The sequence below is a fragment of the Capricornis sumatraensis genome, chromosome 4, assembly GCF_032405125.1.
Source record: "Capricornis sumatraensis isolate serow.1 chromosome 4, serow.2, whole genome shotgun sequence".
Lineage (NCBI taxonomy): Eukaryota > Metazoa > Chordata > Mammalia > Artiodactyla > Bovidae > Capricornis > Capricornis sumatraensis.
In genome coordinates, this window is record NC_091072.1 from 6,831,202 (window position 1) to 6,851,988 (window position 20,787).

The 20,787-nt window shown below is 41.0% G+C and overlaps 1 protein-coding gene across 3 annotated transcripts in view; it reads right to left on the reverse strand.

Annotated features, from left to right (window-relative positions):
* PSD3 (pleckstrin and Sec7 domain containing 3) overlaps nucleotides 1–20,787 on the reverse strand; it is a 314,418-nt gene that overhangs the window by 233,591 nt on the left and 60,040 nt on the right. For 2 of the 3 annotated variants that reach the window (XM_068972089.1, XM_068972087.1), the window contains exons 3-6: nucleotides 8,923–9,117; nucleotides 8,685–8,765; nucleotides 6,917–7,029; nucleotides 4,101–4,159 (exon numbers count right to left, since the gene is read on the reverse strand). In XM_068972089.1, coding sequence (XP_068828190.1) covers nucleotides 4,101–4,159; nucleotides 6,917–7,029; nucleotides 8,685–8,765; nucleotides 8,923–9,117 — 448 coding nt within the window. Of the gene's footprint in view, nucleotides 1–4,094; nucleotides 4,160–6,916; nucleotides 7,030–8,684; nucleotides 8,766–8,922; nucleotides 9,118–20,787 lie in introns of all 3 variants that reach the window. The other variant, XM_068972088.1, reaches the window with a different exon arrangement.

Below are 20,787 nucleotides of genomic sequence, written 5' to 3' on the forward strand. Positions count from 1 at the left end.
GAGGATCCCAAGGACAGAGCATCTGCAGGCGCCCAGCCCAGACAGGTTCCAGAAGGACCACACCCCACTCCCCACCCCCATGCGTGGTGGGGGCGGGGTGGAGTGGGGTAGTTGGGGGCCTGGCTCTGCCAGAAAGCACAGACACACTTCAGATAAAAATTGTCACTGACAATCCCGAGCCGTGGTGTTAAAGGGCGGATTTTGTCACAAAATCTTGGTCGACAGCAATGCCCTGGCTACTGCCTCTGACCATGGCCTGACCTGGGCAGCACTGTCTTGTGGATTGCTTCCGACCTTCAGCTGAGAAACTGGCCAACTCCTATGCTTCCGCCTACCCCACTCTCTACTGCATCTCAGTTCTTCTTCTGAAACTTCCTCCCATTTCAGGGTCCAGTCCTCCCGACCACTGTCCCAGCCCTGCTGCCTGTCTTCAGTCTTGGATTCAAGAGGCTGGATTTTGAATATGAATGGAGGACAAGAGAGATACTTTAAGTTAATAGAGCATACCTGCAGAGTAGCCCAGAAAAGGAAAAGGTATGAATGTATTCTAACAGGATAAATCATTTTATTCATACTATTTCCAATAAAATGCAAGGCTTTAAAAAATAGTTTCACTTCTCTGCTTGTTGATAGTAACAATACTCAGTACAACTTGTCCAACAGAACAAGAGAAAAATAAATGTTTACTGTTTTGATAGAAATTGATCTGTATGTACAAAAGTCTAACTCACATACAGACTTCATAGACGAAGGGGCATTTAAAAAAAAAGAGATTACTTGGCAAAAGTGACCACAGTTAGAAAATACTTACTTAAAAGGTTAGTAAACCACTTGCAGGTAAGTAAAAGTAAGTCCGTATTATTGGTATAATAATGGTAAAAATCATTCACATTTTTTAAAGTAGGTACAGAAGGGAATCACTATTCTTTAGTTCCAATGAAATGACTATATAACATCTGAAGGAATTTCTCCCAAAAATACTGTATAGATTGCAGACTGCTTTTCTGCAGCCCACTTAGTGAAATGTATGCAATTAAGAGACCCTCTCCCCCAGTGCCTCTCTACCGCAGCACCTCAGCCCTCACCGCCTCTGTAGCCTCAGATAGCCCTCACCACCTCTGTAGGTAACCTGGCGAAGGGTGGTGAGCCTACCAACACCACTCGATCTGACTTCTGATCCTTACCCAGATGGCAGCAAACTTGGAGTGGAGTATAAACACTAAAGTGTTTGTTTAATGACAGAACAAACTAGAAAAGGGGAAGCTGGAAAAGCATTCCAACATACAGCACGGTATTAGACTCGCTATGTTAGTACACCTTCCACCATTTCATTAGTAAGATTAGCAGGAAGAACAAAGGCCCATGCCAATGCGTTTTCAACACGTCATTCCTTAGGACAGGAAGATTCCCAATGAGCGGCCTTAAGAGAACCTCCCAGGTTACACCTTCCCCACCGAGAGCGTGAGTGCAGGCTTGTCTCAGCACTTCTTAGAAAGGTCATGCCATTACACTGTGATTAAGACACAATGGCAGGGAAGAAAAGGGAAGTGGATTATTAGTTCATTCCCGAGAGGATTACTCTGGCTCTGGACTAAGTAATGAGAGGTGAATAAGGAGAGGGTGAAAGGTGGAGATATTAGAAATAATTCACTTTATAGTCTTTATGAATGATTCACTTTCATAGGAGCCATGCTAGTAAGTCAGACACTGCACCATAATTCAGGTAATCATGATGCAAGAGACGCTACATCCAAAATTATGGATTAAAAACTTACCACCTGGAAGGAAAATTTATTTTTAAAAAGAATCCAGAGGAGGAAAAGAAGAGAAACACATTTTCACATGGTTAGTTTTTATGACAGCTACTATATATTCAACAGTCTTGTAACAGTATTCATTGTATATAAGAATTAAAAAGTCTAATATACAAAACTTAAATGACAATCTCCAATATGGAGCATACACTTTTAAAAACAAAGCTGAGAACTAATAATCACTAAAAACATGATTTTGAAGATACAGAGAGATTTGTATTTATAATTTTCTCCCTCATCTGTAATTCTGCCACTATAACTAGTTGTCAATTATGTATGATTGGCATATATCAAGATAATACTAAACCATTCATTTATACAAACTCTCTCTTATATTCTAATTGCCAAAAAGAAGTGTGGTACATCACTTAATCTCTTTTCAATTCCTTAAACATGGAAGATGAGCAAATCCAAGAGCTGGGGTTCTGAACCCATGCACAGGATACCCCAGGGTGTCCTGTTTGTGTATCAAGTGTGTGGAGTTATCTGAATAAACAACAAACCTCACACCTTTATTTAATGCTATGTTTCAAATTATTGTGATTAATAAGATATATGTTTATTTGAAAGTATTATTAAAACAATATTAGCTTTTTAGAAACCAATCCAGTTTTAACAGAAATGGTGGTAGTAGTTTATTAATTGCTAAGTCATGTCTGACTTTTGCGACCCCATGGACTGTATAGCCTGCCAGGCTCCTCTGTCTGTGGGATTCTCCAGGCAAGAATACTGAAATAAGTTGCCATTTCTTTCTCCAGGGGATCATCCCAACCCAGGGACTGAACCTACATCTCCTGCACTGGCAGGCGGATTCTTTACCACTGAACCACCAGGGAGGCCCCCTTAATAGAAACAAATGCCTGCAACTCTGGCTACTTCTCCAGAAGTTCTATGACATATTCAACCTGTAAAAAAGAATCAAACTGTTACTAGATTCTTTTCTTCTTTCTTACACATTTTCTCAGTCTGAACAGAGTAAACACACAAGTATCGTATGTGGCTAGGACCATAGGACAGCCAATGTGAAGAAGATCCCCGGCGCTGGGACCCACTGGCTTGGGTCAATGTCACGTGTGGACAAGCATAAGCAAAGTGTCTCCTTCAGCTGATAGTCAGATTAAGAAACTGAGTGAGGGGAGAAGGGGGTCACAGGATGAACAGAGGAAAGCAGTGAGAGCCTGCTTCACTGGTAACAGGAAAACAGAGGCTAGGATGGCATGCTGGCTGGCCAGCCCCACGCCAAGCTGAATTAATGTCAGACTCTGACACTCACTTCAAGGCTCACGCTGTGGGAATGAATCCCAGTACCTTCATTTCCACAAGACATTTTACTGCCCTGTTAAACTGAGGCTTGTCCCCCTCAGTCCATCTTAAGGACCCCATACAGCTCCACTTGCCTTTCTTAAAGAGGAGAACAAGAAAAGGAGTTATCCTCTTTCTTGTTTAAAATAAGGTGTGACCTTTTGGAACAGAAGTACAAATTAGGGCCATTATCTAAGTTTTAGTTCTTTTAATGTGATTTCTTAATTGTAAAAAAAACCATATGCCAAATCAAGGGATGATGTTAGACTAATTACAAGAAACATGATTTTATCTTCAAAATAAATGGATGTGGGACTATGAAATAATTTTTGTGCTATGTACATGTTGATCTATCTATATTTGATCTATATTGATCTATATTTAACTAAAACATTTATTTTCTCTAACATAAACAATTTAAGTAAAAGCTAAAATTCCACCTCTGTGAAAGGTGAAAGTATAGTTATAATCATAAATTTAAGAAGTTCATCCTATACTTTAAGTAGACTATATTGACATTTCAACGAGCAAAAGACCAGGTAAGCTGAGGGGTGTTTGAAAACCTTAGCTCTTAACACTTGCTACTGTATTTAGTGAAAACATGGTCAACACTTTCAGATCTAACTTAACATCCTCTTTCTGCAATCCTGTGTCAACCCTCATAGCTAACCAAAACACAAAACCAAAACCAAAAGTAAAAGCGCAGTCTCTGCCATCTAGTGGACAAAGAAGATAACAGACCACACGCATTACAGCCAGAAAAACTCCAGACGCGCAGACAATATGGTACTTATTAAAATCATGCTCAGTGCTAGCAGGTAAAACAGTTGTTTCTTTTCCCAAAGATTTATGTTTACCTACCTGCCATGTAGAGAATGAGATAAAAGAACGCAGAAAGTAAACATGTATGAACACAAAAGCAAAGATAAGCCCAGGAAATTCTGGAGCTTTCTCTGTAAGACAGCTCCACACCCCTACACTTACATGGCCATGGAGATCTGTGTTAAGAAGCATCATTGCACAGGTAAGGCAATGGACTCCATCTAATGGAAGAGAGACAAGGACAGAAAGCATTAATTCACTAGCTCCTGTTGGACCACTCAACATTATCAAAACAGCATACCTATGCTTAGTTAAGAACCTATGAAAACACAATCCTGTGGCTAGGCACAATTAATCATATTCATTTGGGGAAACAGAAAATAGAGAAGAAAACGTTATTAAAAGAATCTCAGTGCACAGACTGGAACTCTACTGGTGATGAAGTCAATTGTTCCTTCCTCTGGAGGACAATTTGACAGAAAATGTCTAAAGCTTTGAAACAATGTCCTTTGACACAGCAAATCTACTTCGGGGACTTCCTATTAATACTCATGAAATAAAAGAACTACCCAAAATACAAGAATATCTAAAGGAAGCTTGCTGACAATGGGAGTGAGTGAATATGACCCACCTAAGACACAATTCTGTTACACTGACGTCATTCAAACTGTGGTCCAAGTACACACATTGAAATGGAAAGATATTTCACAATAATTATATCCAGTATGATTCTATTTAAATATAATACATCTAGAATGATCTACAATATAATATTAAAAGATATCATTATTTCTGGATAATAAAATTACAAGTTTACTCTTTTTACTTTTCTCAATTTTCTATAAGATATGGAAAAGAAAATAAATTATTTAATACCGTTATTTTTTGAAGTTTATTTTCTAGAAACAAAGTGAATTAGGAAAGAAGCAAAAGGTAAAGAAAACCAAGATGTGCATCTTCCACTGCTTACACTTTGGGTATTAGTTCTCTGGCTAAAAACATATAGACGGGAATAGTTATCCTCTCACTCGCCAGTCCTCTAAGGCAACATTTAGGTTGACTGGCCCAGGATACAACTGATCAGACAAAAGTGAAATACTGAAATAATCACTGAAGATGTAAAAACTAACTAAGTTACCCAAACCAGCAAGACCATTTCACACTTACATGGAAACATCACTTTCTCTTCTTATTTTATAAAGGGAAAGAAAAAGCACTATTGTCTCCCTGCAATTCTCAATCCAAGTATCATACAGCAGTTGCAGATAGGAGAAACATCTTATTGATTTATACTAAATGTACAAAAAAGTTTGTCCAACTGCTGAATTTATGAATTAAAGATGCCTCATCTTCCAGAATATGCCTTTGAGTTCAGTAGGTGATTTCTCTAAGTAGAATATCTCTAAGCAGATGCTGCTAAATGCCTAAAAGTTCATTTATTCCGGTATTCTAAATACATATAAAAACAAGTTCTTGAAAGTATTTATAAAACTCTGCAGCCAACTCTCAAATATCTTTATCAACAGCCAACTGAGTACACAAATCCATAGTCCCTGCTTCACTTAGGAATGTCAGTATCTTCTTAGATTTGAAGAAGGTTCTAAGAAAAACAATTCACTTCTATACTTTTTATTTTCTTGTCAAGACCAACAGTGATATAGTGAATAGATGGTCTTAGCAGAATCAAAAGAATAAAGGAAGACAGTTCCCATTTTACAGATAACAATATGACTTTAACAATCAGACGATTAATTTAGCTATAGCCGGCAGGGCAGAGGCAGCAGGAGCAATCACTTTCGTCAATATAAAGAACACCAACACATTGCTAACTGGCACACAGAACTTAAGAGACAATCATAATTCCTAGGGCATCCAGTCTCAGTGACTTAGTCTAGAATTCTTAAGTTTATGAAAGATACTCCAATTGGAAGTGAATTTTTTTTTTTAAACCCTGAAAGCTTGGCCTTATTATAAGAATTGAAATGGAGAAATGATCTCTCATCATAGAGTATATCAAAAATTAAATAGCTTAAAGTTGCTCTTTAAAATAGTAAACACAAATATAGGTCATTAAAGTCATAAACCTGAGTCAGTGGGCAGTGTTGTAAAAATGAATGCCCAAAGAAAGCACTAGAGATAGACACCACACACTCCAGTGAGATTTGCAAATGTTTCTGGAACTAACCGTAAAACTACACGTGCACTTCATCAAGAAGCTTAGAAAATCAGGTGTATGGGAAGAAGAAAGAGGAAAGCTAGCATTTCATTTTGGAGAAGGCAATGGCACCCCACTCCAGTATTCTTGCCTGGAAAATCCCATGGACGGAAGAACCTAGTGGGCTGCAGTGCATGGGGTCGCGAAGAGTCGGACACGACTGAGCGACTTCACTTTCACTTTTCACTTTCATGCATTGGAGAAGGAAATGGCAACCCACTCCAGTGTTCTTGCCTAGAGAATCCCAGGGACAGGGGAGCCTGGTGGGCTGCCGTCTATGGGGTCGCACAGAGTCGGACACGACTGAAGCGACTTAGCAGCAGCAGCAGCATTTCGTTTATTACAATGTGCACAGACATTAAAATCTCAGTGACAAACCATAAGTGATTTAAAGAAAGTATACTGTCATACTATGGACATGGAAAATACAGTGAAACCACAGGAGTAAGGGACACCAAACAGTCATTAAATATCATGGTTTTTAAAGAATATTTGATGACATGAGAGATGCTCACCATGCAAGGGAAGAAAAATAGGAAACGAAATTCTGTCCTGATTCCAACTTGACATAAAATATTTTACAAATAGACTAGAAGGAAGTAAATCAAACTGTTAACAGTTATTTCTAAGTAATTGGACATAACTCGATGATTTTCATTTTCTTCTGCATAATTTTCCATATTTCCCACAATAAAATGTAACCTTTATATTAAGAAAAATAGCCCTTGTTATAAAAAAGTATTTAAGCTTTCCGTCAGATTACCTTGTGAAGCAATGGTATCTGGGTTACAGTAAAAATATCTATTGGAGAAGTGTACTAAAACTCTCTCTCGTTCTTGGGTTTCTCCCACAAGAGAAAATGCTTTAAAGAAATACCTAAAAAAAGAGTTAAAAGGGAAAAGGTGAATTTTTAGAAAACGTGACTATACTCTGTTTGACAGTTAAACTTACTTCATATAAAATTAAGAAACTAATAATACAAAGTAAGATATTTTACAGTGATGCTTTAAAAATCACTAGATGGTTATTCAACATAAATGTATATTGATGTTAATATTACAGGAAAGGTCGATATAAAAGACGACAGAGCAACAGCATGGTGGCCAATACATCAAAAAAACAGGCTTGGGAAGGTGAGTGATTGCCACATATGATGTCAAGAAGCCATTTTTAAAGACGAGTCAGAAAAAACTAAGGAACACTGAAGTCTGGATACATAACCACAGGATCTATGTCTTAAAACTTGACAAAGATCACAGGGTTTCTTTGTCATTTTGTTACTTGATGGTAATCACCACTGACCCACTATTAAAATTACAATTATACTGTCTTATGCACAGTAGATATCTGCTCATTTTATTTTGCCTATTATCACCATAGACTATCTTTAACTTGGTACATGAGGAAGAGATTGGAAAATAAAACCCTAATTTATTTTTTAAATTAGGAAAGTCAGTCTAGATCAGAGTCACTGAGAGTATGGTCTATTAGAGATGTATCCAGGACTCTCGCTCGACAAAGTACATGCACTGCCCTAAACATGAGATGAGACAGAAAAAAATTATTTATAATGTCCTCAGAAAACCTACTTTTGAAAGAAACATATCCTAAACCATATTTTGATGATGATAATGTTGCTGTCTTCCTTACTTGCAGTTAATCTAAATTATAGTGACCTAACTTTAATGTCTCTTAAACTTTTTTTTATAAACCATATGAGAAAGCAAAGCAAAAATACAGATCTTTCCCCTACCTTTACCTGTTTTCATCAGAAAACCTCTAAGTACCCCTGATTCATGCAAAGAGCCGGAGACTAACACACTGCTCTGCATTCTCACTTCACCTCCCAGGCTTCAGTTTCCTGATCTGTAAAACTAGAGCGTTACCCAAGATGGTCTCAGAGCTCCTCCAGGCTCTGACACACCACAGAGTTTATAAGATTAAATGCAGGCTGGGTTTTACCTTCAGCTGTGCTTAGAAATTGACAGGACAGTACGGTGTGAGACGTGAGGGTCAGTGTGTCTCCAAACCCATTTGAACAGATCAGCTACAAGTAATAACTGACTAAAATAGTTTTACAGATAACTTCCTGCTGATTATCCTGATACTGATTTTTATCCCATTCATTAGGTAATTTCAAAGTACTCTTTGAAAAGGCTATTCGGCTATTGTAAACAAATAATTAGAGAAAAAAGTCTTTAATTCTGCAGTCTATAAACTATGCCTTTAAAAAAATTTGATCATTCAAAAACCCAGTTCCCACAGATTCCATTTCTCCAAGCCCTAATTTCCCAGCATCCTTTGCTCTGTCATACACCTGATGCAGAATATGGGTTCATGTACAATTTCACAAAAACAATACATTTTCCCCACTTTCCACAACGTTTACTCTCCATAATACACTCTGAGCTAAGGTCACAAAGTAACTGTGGGTCTAAAAAAGTAAAAATCAGACTTTACCTTCAGCACATCATTTTCTATTCTTAGAATTAATTATTTAGAAGCAAACAACAGGCGATGTTTAATCATACCTGAGAGATTGATCCAGTGTCATTCCTGTAAAATCAAAAAACTTCAAATATTCTTCTGCAACTAGTTTGCTAAATTCATTGCTGTAAGAAAACAAAATAGACTTGGTTATTAAAATTGAAGCCACCTGAACACACACACACACACACATACACACACACACACACACACACACACACATACATGTGCCTGCACGCTTATAAGGATGCACTCAGACACCAGCCCTGGAACGGAACGTACTTCTTGCCTAGGTGCTTTGCCACGTCCGACCTTTTGAACCTGTCGAGTTGATAAAGGCGCTTGGCCAGCCTTTTGGCTGCTTCGATGTTGCTGCTGGTACAATTACTGAGACCCCCTGAGGCTTCCTTTTCCAGAATTTCAGTGCTCCCCATTTCAGAATGAGCCTCTAGCAGAGCTGTCTTCACCCCAGCATTGCTGTAAGAATTGATACAGAAGGAAACAAAATAGAAAAGATTGCTCTTGTGTGGCAAAAAGGAAAATAGCTAAGGAAATTATCACGATATTGTAGAACAAATGAAAAACTATTTTAAACGATATACCTTATGCTTAATTATTAATAAAAATATTCTCAGTTACACTATTTTGACATACTAGAGAAGTGATTGCTTAAACCCTAGATGAGCAGTTCTCAAACCTTTTGGTCTCAAACCTTGATATTCTTAGAAGTATAGAAGAAGACTTCAAAGACCTTTGTGTATATGGGTTATGTCTACTTATACTCATTGCATGAGTAATTAAAATGGAAAAATTCAAATATTCATTTAATAATAAAAAATCCATTTCACAAATATAGACAAACATATTTAATTTAAAATAACTATATTTTCTAAAACAATAGCATAAATTGTAAAGAGACAAGCAACAGAGATTTACGTCTTTTACATATTTCTTTAATGTCTGATGCAGCTGGAAGACAGCTGGACTTCACAGCCACTTCTACATTAGATCATCAATACATCATTGTGGCTGAAAATATCAAGAAAATCTGGCCTCCACAGAAATAGAAAAATAGGGAGCACTTTAATATCCTTAATTGTGGATATTGCTTTTTGACATGATGCCAAAATAAAACAAGTGGTAGTTTCTTAAAAGTTAGTTGTAATATACTGATAGAATCTAAACTTGTATCAGTGAGTTTTTTGTACTCTTACATTAAAAATGTCCCACACTTTGAATGCATCTTACCCAGGCATGATTCTGCAACAGGAATCGGTCAACTGAAGAATATTTGCTGACACATTTCATTATTTAAAAAAGAAATCCCATTTACTAACATTGCCACTAACATCCTCAGAAAAGTTGCTAGTACTGGGAAGCTGCCAAACTTGGTGGTAGATACAAGTTTTCCAAAATTCTAATTTTTTATTGAAACTTAAATTTTATCACTGGCAACAACAACAAAAAAATGACAGTTGTTTTCCTTAAATAGGCTCACTCCACTAGTTTTCAAGAAAATGTTTGCCAAAGCCAGTTTATCAGTTAGACTTTGAAAGAAAATGGCATTTCCATGAAAAAAGTGACTAGCATAAAGCTCACAACTCAAACTACGTGAGTGCTTTTCCTAGAGTGCTTCAAGTAGAGTTTCCATTTCACAGCACGTGAAATTAAATAGCAGGTAGCCAAGGGCTGAAAAGTAATTAATTGGCATTGCTTTAACCAAGGACTTCATTAGGTGAAACCGGCCTTCATTTTTATTCTGAATGCACAGCTGCTGCTGCTGCTGCTGCTAAGTTGCTTCAGTTGTGTCCAACTCTGTGCGACCCCATAGACGGCAGCCCACCAGGCTCCCCCGTCCCTGGGATTCTCCAGGCAAGAACGCTGGAGTGGGTTGCCATTTCCTTCTCCAATGCGTGAAAGTGAAAAGTGAAAGTGAAGTCGCTCAGTCGTGTCTGACTAGTAGCGACCCCATGGACTGCAGCCCACCAGGCTCCTCCGTCCATGAGATTTTTGAGAAGAGTCTAACACCTGGACCAGCATGGTGCCACTGCCTCAACTGGTACTGGGGCTTCTATCACTGCTTTTGTTCAGTCAGCGTGTATCAACTTTGGTATCAACAGAGTGAAAGAGGAGAACAGTGCTGCACTGTTATAAAAATATAATTTTGGCCTCACAAACCCACTGAAAGGGTCTCAGGAAGCTGCACAACCATGCCGTGAGAGCCTCAGCCCTCGCTGGTGCCACAGCACACACTATAATACCAGCATCGATAACGCTGTGATTCCTAGACTTTCATTTTGACATCCAGCAAAGCAGAGCTATGCCCGTGGTAAACAACTGTGCTTAAGGAGCCTTCCAGCACACTTACTGTGGACTCTAAAGCAAAATTTTTTTTTTTTCTGTGAAGAACCAGAGAGTAAATATCTCAGGCTTGCAGGCCACACAAGCTCGCTGTCACACATGCTTTTTTTATTTTGTTGTTTTTTCACAGCCCTTCAGTGATGTAAAAGCCATTCCAGGAGACCCTGAATCCTACTCTGCATTGCCCTGCCCTACTCCACAGCTCTTTAACTTGTCCTGAATTATAAGCAGAGAATCACTGACTGTCCAAACCAGGACAGTCTGAGAAGGAAACAGAGATGGTAAAATCATTAAATACGTGGTTGCAATTGTTACAATGTGGGGAAAAAGGTGTTACCAAGAAAAAAAAAAAAAAAAAACTAGTTGTAAACTTACAAAACATCCTTATAGCAAAGGGAAGACATTTTTAAGCAGAACTGCTCAAGCTCTACCTTGGCACCTATCTACCTAAGTCACAGTATCCCATACCGCACTGACCCACCAGCTACGTGGTAGCTTCTGCACAGCCGGCAGTAGCCCAAGGAGCTCCTGGGGCTGCAGGGTCCCGGCGCCACCAGCCACTGCTGGACGCGAAGGGGTCACTGTCCCTCTCAGCCTCTCGCCAAGCCCACTTAGCAAGCACTGCACAAGTCTTTTACACCCAAACCATGTGAAATTTCTGTTCAACACATCAGCTCACACACTTCAGACGCGACTGTGGAGAAGTTGGAAGTTTAAAGTGGAGGTGTGCAAACCTGCGCTGACTTCTTTTACTGTAATCATTGATAACACTTCATTTTTCTAAAGTCAAAGTCAGATGCTAAACCATAGTCCATGCCAAGACAACAGACACAAACGGAAATCCACCCAGGCAAACCAAGACATTTGGTAACCCTCCCTAAACAATCAGCCACCTTAAACAATTTTCCAACAGAAGGACCCATCAATTAAAATAAATTGCCTTATTACAATAAAATCTTCATGTAAATACATTTAAGTATTGTTTTCATCGTAAACCTTCCTTTATAAAGCTCACATTACCAAATGGTTTTCTGAAATGTATCCTACCAGACAATTGGATTATTTAATTATTATATACAGTAAACCTGTAAGCAAATTCATCGAAAATTATTTCTTTTAAAGGTCACCTCACCCTTTGTGTTTTCCCAGATAAATGGTGGAAGTGTAAAACATTTACTCTAAGAACTCTTTTATTTACAGTCAAGCCGTCTTTATAATTATGAAAAGAAAACCCCTGGAGTTGTGCCCCGATACATTCTCTTACTCTGCATATTAGTGACTGTGTAGAAGAAAACAATGTCAAAGAAAGGATTTTTCTTCTCAAATAAACTGCTACTTATTCCTGCTTACTTCTCAGGGCAAACTCAGGGCGTGCATTTAATCACTCCATGAAAACAGCGTGATTATACTACATACATGGTACTGCAATGATGCTGTTCAGATACAAGAGGCTTATCCTAACAAATATATCCGTTACACGTACTTAAAAATACAAGAATTTTTAATGTACAGTATTGATTCCTACTCCTTATGTTCCTCATTTCTCATGTTTACCGCCTCTCTTCCTGACCTGGCCAGTCTATTTCACCTCATTTTCCTCACATTCACCAGGAAGAGGTAATTTAAAAATCTGTACCCATCAGAATACTCTGAATCTTCTTGAAAAAAAAAAAAAAATGCAGAGAAGAGGGAAGGAAGGAATAAAATGAAGATAAGCATTTCCAGTCCTAGATGGCTCCATTCCACCGCATTCAGAGTTAATGAGGGAACTCGAACAAGCAGAGGCTGCGCTTTCTAACTCAGAAAGCCTGGAAGTGTGATGGCAGTACCGACTCACCAGCAGTATGACAGACACCAAGAGGCCATCCTGGAGCTGAGGGTGCACCCAGGCCATCCCCGGTCCTTCCCCAGGACCCTCCACGCCCCCAGAGCCACGGTCTGCTGGTTCACAGGGCTTCCAAGGACCTGGCTCCCTATGAGGTCATATTACTATGACCTCACACTCTTGGAAGTGTTTATTGTTGCGGGGTTGGGGGGGGGGGTTGTAATGCTTTTACAGTGCTAATAAAAACAGAAGCCAGAACACAGGGGCCACTGTACATCAAGAGCATAAACAACAATGGCAGCGCGGCCTTGTTCACATGAAGCAACTGATGACCACTCTCGGCGGGGGTGACACCCCCGTTTGTTTCCTGGAATACACAAGACATTGTCCATCTAGTCTGCTGAGTGTTAGGTGCTTTCAGGAGTCTGAATTTTCCCTTCTTTGTAGCTCCCCTTTTTCTTCTTGATCAAGTTAACTTTAAATCTCCTAAAGTAAAATCCTTACTAGTCATTTAAATACAGAAAAGACTCCCCAAAGGTTCTCCCTGTGATATATATAAATGCGCACCACAAAACAAATATGGTTATATCCTATCTCAATATCATCAAAAGAAGGACCAGATCACTGAGTCTGACCACCAAGCCTTTTCACCACCTTTTTAGCATACTAGGATTAAAACACTTCCCAAATAAAATTAATAGCATACCCAGAATTTCAAATAAACAAAAAATAGTTTTTATTGAAAGTATGTCTTGATAATTTCATGGGGCATATGGACACTAAAAAAAAAAAAATCATTATTCATCTGAAATTCAAATTTAACTGGGCATCCTGATTTTACCTGAGAACCCTATCTCATGAATGCCTGTTCTAAATCAGATTCCTTCCAGGTCTGTTTGACTGACTTCTGTGATTTAATTTTTTTTCCTACTATTTTTCTATTGTTTTATCTTCTCTCTGTTGACTGTGATCTGCTGATTCCTCCCTAATGTCCTGCAAATACAAAAGGAAAACCCTCTTTTCTCTGCACTGTCACCCTTCTTCGCCAGCCTGCACACTGCCATCATGCGTGTGATAAAATGAAATCCCCCGTTTACAAATATCCTGCACAAGACGAAAGCCCATATCCTGTGGCAGGTCGGTAAGGCTCTTCACAGCCGACCCCGACTACCCGTTTACACTAGTCACCTCCATTGCCTCTGTGTTTGGGCCACACGGAGACGTCAGCTGTGCTCTCATCCCTTTCCCTGTCCTTCCCATTGCCACTCCCATCACCCCTACCCCAAGATCCTGTAGTCCACAAATTCTGCAAACTCGTGATCCTACCAGAGCCCAAGGCAAATAACAACTATTCTAAGAATCTTACTCCAACTCCCTGGCTGCATTCTCAGAGCAAACCTAGTTATTTCTTTATTACAGCTCTGCATTTCCAAAGTCCCACCTCTCTCACCTACCACTATCTTAAACTTCACTTTGTATCCACAAGAGTGGGCGGAAATTAGTCAACAGCCATCTTTTAAAAGAACATAGAACTGAGCAACCAACTGTATCCACGCCTTTCGATGTCTTCTGTGCTCCAACAGGAACAACATGCGGCACTAACTTTCTATCGTGTTCAACTGCCAAATTGTGACCGACTTTTGCGACCCCATGGACTGTGGCAGGCCAGGCCTCCCTGTCCCTCACCATTTCTTGGAGTTTGCCCAAGTTCAGGTCCATTGAATCAGTGATGCCATCCAACCGTCTCATCCTCTGTCACCCTCTTTTCCTTCTGCCTTCAATCTTTCCCAGCACCAGGGTCTCTTCCAGTGAATCAGCTCTTCACACCAGGTAGCCAAAGTACTGGAGTTTCATTAGGTTGGTACAAAAGTAACTGCGTTTTCAGACCATGAATTTTAAATCACTATAACTAGGCTCAAACACATCATTATTAATCAAAACAAGAAACATCACAATCAACACATTTTTGCCAAGAAGAAATAAGGCAAAAAAAAAAAAAAAATCCATGCTTCAGGATCTGATGAACTCTGGGAAAGCATTTTCTGCCTCCTAATGGTTGTGAAAGCATTTTCCCTGCAGAAAGTTTTCAAGATGCCTGAAGAAGCAGTAGTCAGTTGGCAACATGTCAGGTGAAATGGCGGATGAGATGAAACTTTGTAGCCCAATTCATTCAACTTTTGAAGCACTGGTTATGAAACTTGCGGCCGGGAGTTGTCATGGAGAAGACTTGGGCCCATTCTGTTGACCAATACCAGCGGCAAATGTTGCAGCTTTCCGTGCGTCTCGTCGGTTTGCTGAGCGTACTTCTCAGATGGAGTGGTTTCCCCAGGATTCGGAAAGCTGCAGTGGATCGGCTGGGCGGCAGACCACCACAGTGGCCGTGACCCTTTTCTGGTGCAAGTGGGACTTTGGGAACTGCTCTGGAGCTTCTCGGTCCAACCACTGAGCTCGTCATCACTGGCTGTCACATAAAATCCACTTTTCGTTACACCTAATAATCTGATTGAGAAATGGTTTGTTGTTGTAGAATAAGAGAAGACAATACTTCAAAAAAAATTTTTTTTTCGGTCAGCTCACGAGGCACCCACTTATCAAGCTTTTTCACCTTCCCAATTTGCTTCAAATGCCAATGGCTGACACTGAGTTCTCTGGCAGCTTGTATAGCTGTAAGAGGATCAGCTTCGATAATGCTCTCAACTGGTTGTTGTCAACTTCCACGGGCCAGACACAACAGTCCTCATCTTCAAGGCTCCCTTCTCCTTTGCAAAACTTCTTGAACCACCACTACAGTGCGTGTTCATTAGCAGCTGCTGGGCGAAACGCACTGTTGACGTTGCAAGTTGTCTCTGTTGCTTTACGACCCATTTTGAACTCAAATAAACATATCGCTCAAATTTGCTTTTGTCTAGCATCATTTCTATAGTCTAAAATAAATATAAACAGCAAGTAATAAGTCATTAGCAAAAAAACGCAAAGCGAGAAATGCACATTAAAATGATGTATAACATAACTGCACTTAAGAACGTATTCCAATATCAAACGGCAAAGTTTAACAATGCAAAAACGCAACTACTTTTGCACCAACCTAACGGTTCAATATAACTGATCCCAAAAAGTTCCAAGCAGACTGATATCAGCAGAGGGTACCAGATACACTATCTCATTTCATACTTACTTTAAGTTTTCTAAATGTTTTTTAAATTTTTATATAATTGTGATAATAAAACTAGGTTAAACAAATTAAGAAGGCTAAGGTACACCTCCTGCATTTAGAAAACAACAATGAACAGTCACCTACTTCAGTTTCATACTTAAGCAAGTCAGAGCCAAGTCAGAAGAATCCCAAGGAGTAAGAGGAAATGACTCCACTCACAAGTGGAATAAAAGGTCAGGGGTGCGCTGTGACCATGTAGACTGAGGATGCAGTCACCGAGGCCCGAGGCTAGCGGGCTCAGGGGAGTCAGAATGAAGGCGGTCAGGAAGGGCTCTCGGGACAATCGCACAGGTGAGACACGCTTAGAACCCAGAAGCATAAACATCCTCTGAGAAAGGAAAGGACATCTGCTTGGCTTCCATTATCTATGGCACTTATTTCTCAGGAAGAGCAGAGATACCAACTAATCTTTAAAAAAAAAAAAAAAAACCTCTTTATCAAAAAAAATTTAATTATTTTTTTATTGAAGTATAGTCGCAAAGAGTCGGACACGACTGAGCGACTGAACTGAACTGAACCGAACTGATAGTTGATTTGCACGGCTGTATTAGTTTCAGGTAACAAAGCAATTCAGGAACACACACATATATATCTGTATTCTTTTCCAGGCTTTTGTCTCTCATAGGTTATTATAAAATATTGAGTCTAATTCCCTGTGCTCTACAGTAGGTCCTTGCTGTTTATGTATTTTATATATAGTCGTATATATATGTTAGCCCCAAAGTCCTGATTCACCCCTCTCTGCTTTTTCCTCTTTGGTAAACGTAAGTTTGTTTTCTTTTGTCTGTCCGTCTATTTCTGTTTTATATTTTAAGTTCATCTGTATCACTTTTATTTGTTTAGATTCCACGTATAAGGGATATTACATATGTCTCTGTCCGGCTCACTTCTTGGTGTGGTAATCTCTGGGTCTGTCCATGTCAGTGCAAATTGCATCATTTCATCCTTTTTAAGGCTGAGCAGCTTTCCACTGTGTGTGTACCACGTCTTTATCCACTTCTCTGTTGGCTGACTCTTAGACTGTGTCTGTGTCTGGACTATTGTAAGCGTGCTGCAATTAACACTGAGGTCCCTGTATCTTTCTGAATTGTGGTTTTCTCTGGATATTTGCCTCTGAGTGGGATTCCAGGATCATTTGGTACTTCTATTTTTAGATTTTTAAGGAACCTCCATATTGTTCTCCATAGTGGCTGTAACAATTTACATTCCTACCAACAATGTAGGAGGGTTGCCTTACATACTCTCCAACATGTGGAGAGTTCTCCACATACTCTCCAGCGTTTATTACTTGTAGACTTTCTGGTGACAGCCATTCTGATCACTGTGGAGGCGACACCTCACCGTACTTTTGATTTGCATTTACCTAGTGGTCACCTGCCATCTACAGGGTGGCACAGCGTCAGACACAACTGAAGCGACTTAGCAGCAGTGATCACTGATGCTGAGCATCGTTTTACGTGCCTGCTGTCCATTTGCACGTCTTTTTTGAGCACAGGCTATTTAGAAGAGACACAAGATGGCGGAGGAGTAGGTGAAAATGGAGTACATCTATTTTCACAGAGGCATCAGGAATGTACCTCCAGGTTCAGAAGATCTCACAGAGAACCAGCTGAGTACTAACAGGAGCCCCTGACCACCAGAAGGGAATATACAGTTGCACGCAGAACTCCCTGGGATGAAGGAAGGAAGAGAAAAAGAGGAGGAGAGGGAGCAGGACCTGACCTGCACCGGGGAGTGGGGGAGGTGAAGCGAGGGTGAGACCCCAGGCGGTCTGCTGAGACAGAGGGGAAGCATCTGAGGCCGTCAGAGCACCAGCAGCTCACCGGCGACAGGCTGAAGGAAGCGAGAACCGCACAGACAATCCGCGCTGCGGTCCTACATACCCCGGACGAGGACACAAGTCCACCTGAAAGCGCGGCGGCTGGGAGCTGGAGCATGGGAGTGGAGAGCAGTCCCAGGGCCAGCACTGCTGTTAACCGAGGGAAGATGATGGCCCAAGGGGACAGGAGGGAGGAGACCTGCACGGAATGCCTTTGAAGGAACGCTGGGCAGCCGAGGAGGCAGGGCGCCACTGCTGAGTCACCGCAGCGGGTGGAGCCGTCACTGTGGCCTTCCTCCACGTGCGGCGCAGGCAGCTGGCCGATAGCGAAAGACCCCAGAGAGGGCGGCCCTTTGCGCGCCTGACCTGCGGAGCACTAGAGAAGGCCCCCGGCCAGGGGTGCCCTTGAGGACCTCCTATGTCAAGCAACAGAGAAGGACCAGCCAGAAGGCCCTTTGAGTGTCAGCTGCCAGAGGACAGAAGAGAATTCTAATAGGGCTGTATCTTCTACACCTATGATCACTGCCTTCCCTGCACACCTGGTGCTGCCGGGTCCCTGCGATCCAAGCAACACTCGGTCTTCATGGGGGCAGAGCCGACAGAGGCTACAGAGGAATGTTATGGCATCCTGTCTCCGGCAACTGTGGCTGCTGGCTTCCCTGTGCCCCAGACACCAGCGGGGTCTGCGTGATCCAAGCGGCCATGCCAGCTCCACGCTAGGTCCTCACTGGGGCAGAGCTGCCAGAGACTAGGAAAGAATCCTTACTGCACCACATGTCCAGCGCCTGTGTGTGCTTCGCTGTGTACCTGGTTCAGCCCGGGTCCCCATGATCCGAGCAGCTGCACCACCTCCAGGCCCAGTCTTCACCGAGGCAGACCCAAGCCCTCCAGGGCAGCCTCAGGCCCAAACTCCTAGAGATGATCCTCAGGTCCAGGTGGGGATAAAACCACAGCTGAGCTCCAGAGGCAGAGTGATTAAGGAAAAGGATTAAAAACCTTCTCAGCAGCTGTACAAGCTGCAGATTAAATCCACACCATCAGGTAGGTGGACTCTGTGTTTATGGAATATATAAAAGGACAATGAGTGTTCGCACAAAAGAAAACGCCCTAGCTCTGGCAGCTGTGGGCCTTGGAGGTGGGGGCACGCAGGGGTAGCACCAACTTAGGGTCTGAGCCGTCCCTACAGCAAGTCCTGAGACCAGACTCCTCATTACTGGACGGTTTCCTAGGGAAGCAGAAGTGGGCTGTGGCTCAAAGTGGGGGAAAGAACGCTGACAGCTGAGACCTGAGAAAAACATTTATTATTATTCTTATATTTTGATTCATTCTGTAGTTGGTTCTGGATTTTTTTCCCCTCTTCTTTTCCTCTGTTGCTGTGGTTGCTGTTTTCATTATGATTATTATCTATATTTTGGCTTTTGAGAACTTTTTTGTTGTTTTTTAATCACACTTTTAATTTCCTTTATATAGTTCTACTTTGGCTTTCTGCAGTTTTGTGTATTTTTTTTTCTTTTTTTGTTGTTCTAGTCTTGTTGATATTTTTATAATAAATATAGATCTTTTAATATACTACTTAACTTTGCTTTCCTGTTTTTCCCTTTTTTCCATGGTGCGGGGTTGTCTCTCTCTCTCTGCTTGGCTCCTCAGCTGGCTCTATATCGTGGTCTCGCTTTGCTTTCCTGTTTTTCCCTTTATTCATGGCGCTTGGTTGTCTTGCTCTCTCTGCTTGGCTCCTCAGCTGGCTCTATATCGTGGTCTCACTTTCTGTTTTGTGTTGCTGTCAGCTTTGTTTTTGATTGGCTGGTATCATTTTTGGTTTCCTTTGCTCGCCGAGCCACTCTCCTGCACCTTGGTTACTTTGGTCTGTTTGGGGTTTGTGCAGGTGTATGTTCCTTTCTTTCTGTTTCTATTTGTCTGATTTTTGCTTTTACCATTTGTCTGGGCTTTATTTTTTGGCTCTTGAGTTTTCTGCTTATTTCTTATTTTATCAGTTATTTTCCTTTCTGTTTTTTGTTTCTTTTACTCCCTTTTATTGACATAACAAACAGCTCGTGGAGTCTTGGTTCCCCAACCAGAGGTCAGGCGTGAGCTTTGGGGGTGGGAGCGCTGAGTCCAGGACACTAGGCTGCCAGAGAACTCCTGGCCTCAGCAGGTATTAATCAGTGAGAACACCCACAAAGGCCTCCAGCTGTATCCAGGACCCTGAGTCCAACTGGCAACAGCACCCACACAGGATGCCTCATGCAAACAACAAGCAAGACAACACAAGCGCAGTCAGCAGCAGACAGGCTTCCCACGGACACCCCAAAACATACCACCTCACACAGCCCTGCCTATCAGAGGGGGAAGAAAACTCACTTCCTTCCTCCAGAATGCAGGCACAAGTCCCGCCCAACACGAAGGCTACACAAGCCACTGGACCAATGTCACCAACCAAGAGCACAGATCAAAAGTAGGAAACACTGTGCACCTGTAGCCTGGGGAAAGGGGACCTCAAACCCAGCAAGTCACACAAAATGAAAAGACACAAATATTGTGCAAACGAAGGAATAAGGTAAAAACCCACAAGACAAAAGAAATGAAAAGGAAATAGGCAAACTACCTGAAAAAGATTTCACAGTCATTACAGTAGAGATGTTGCAAAATCTCAAAAATGGAATGAAAAAAATGCAAGAATCATTTAACACATTTGACAAGGAGTTAAAAGAAATAAAGAAAAAGCAGCGACAACACAATTACTGAAATTAAAAATATTCTAGAAGGAATCAACAGCAGAATAATTGAGGCAGAAAAGATAAGTGAGGTGGAAGACAGATGGGGGAGATAACTGCTGAAGAGGAGAATAAAGAAAAAAAGAATGAAAAGAATTGAGGATAGTCTCAGAGACCTCTGGGACAATATTAAATCCACCAACATTCAAATTACAGG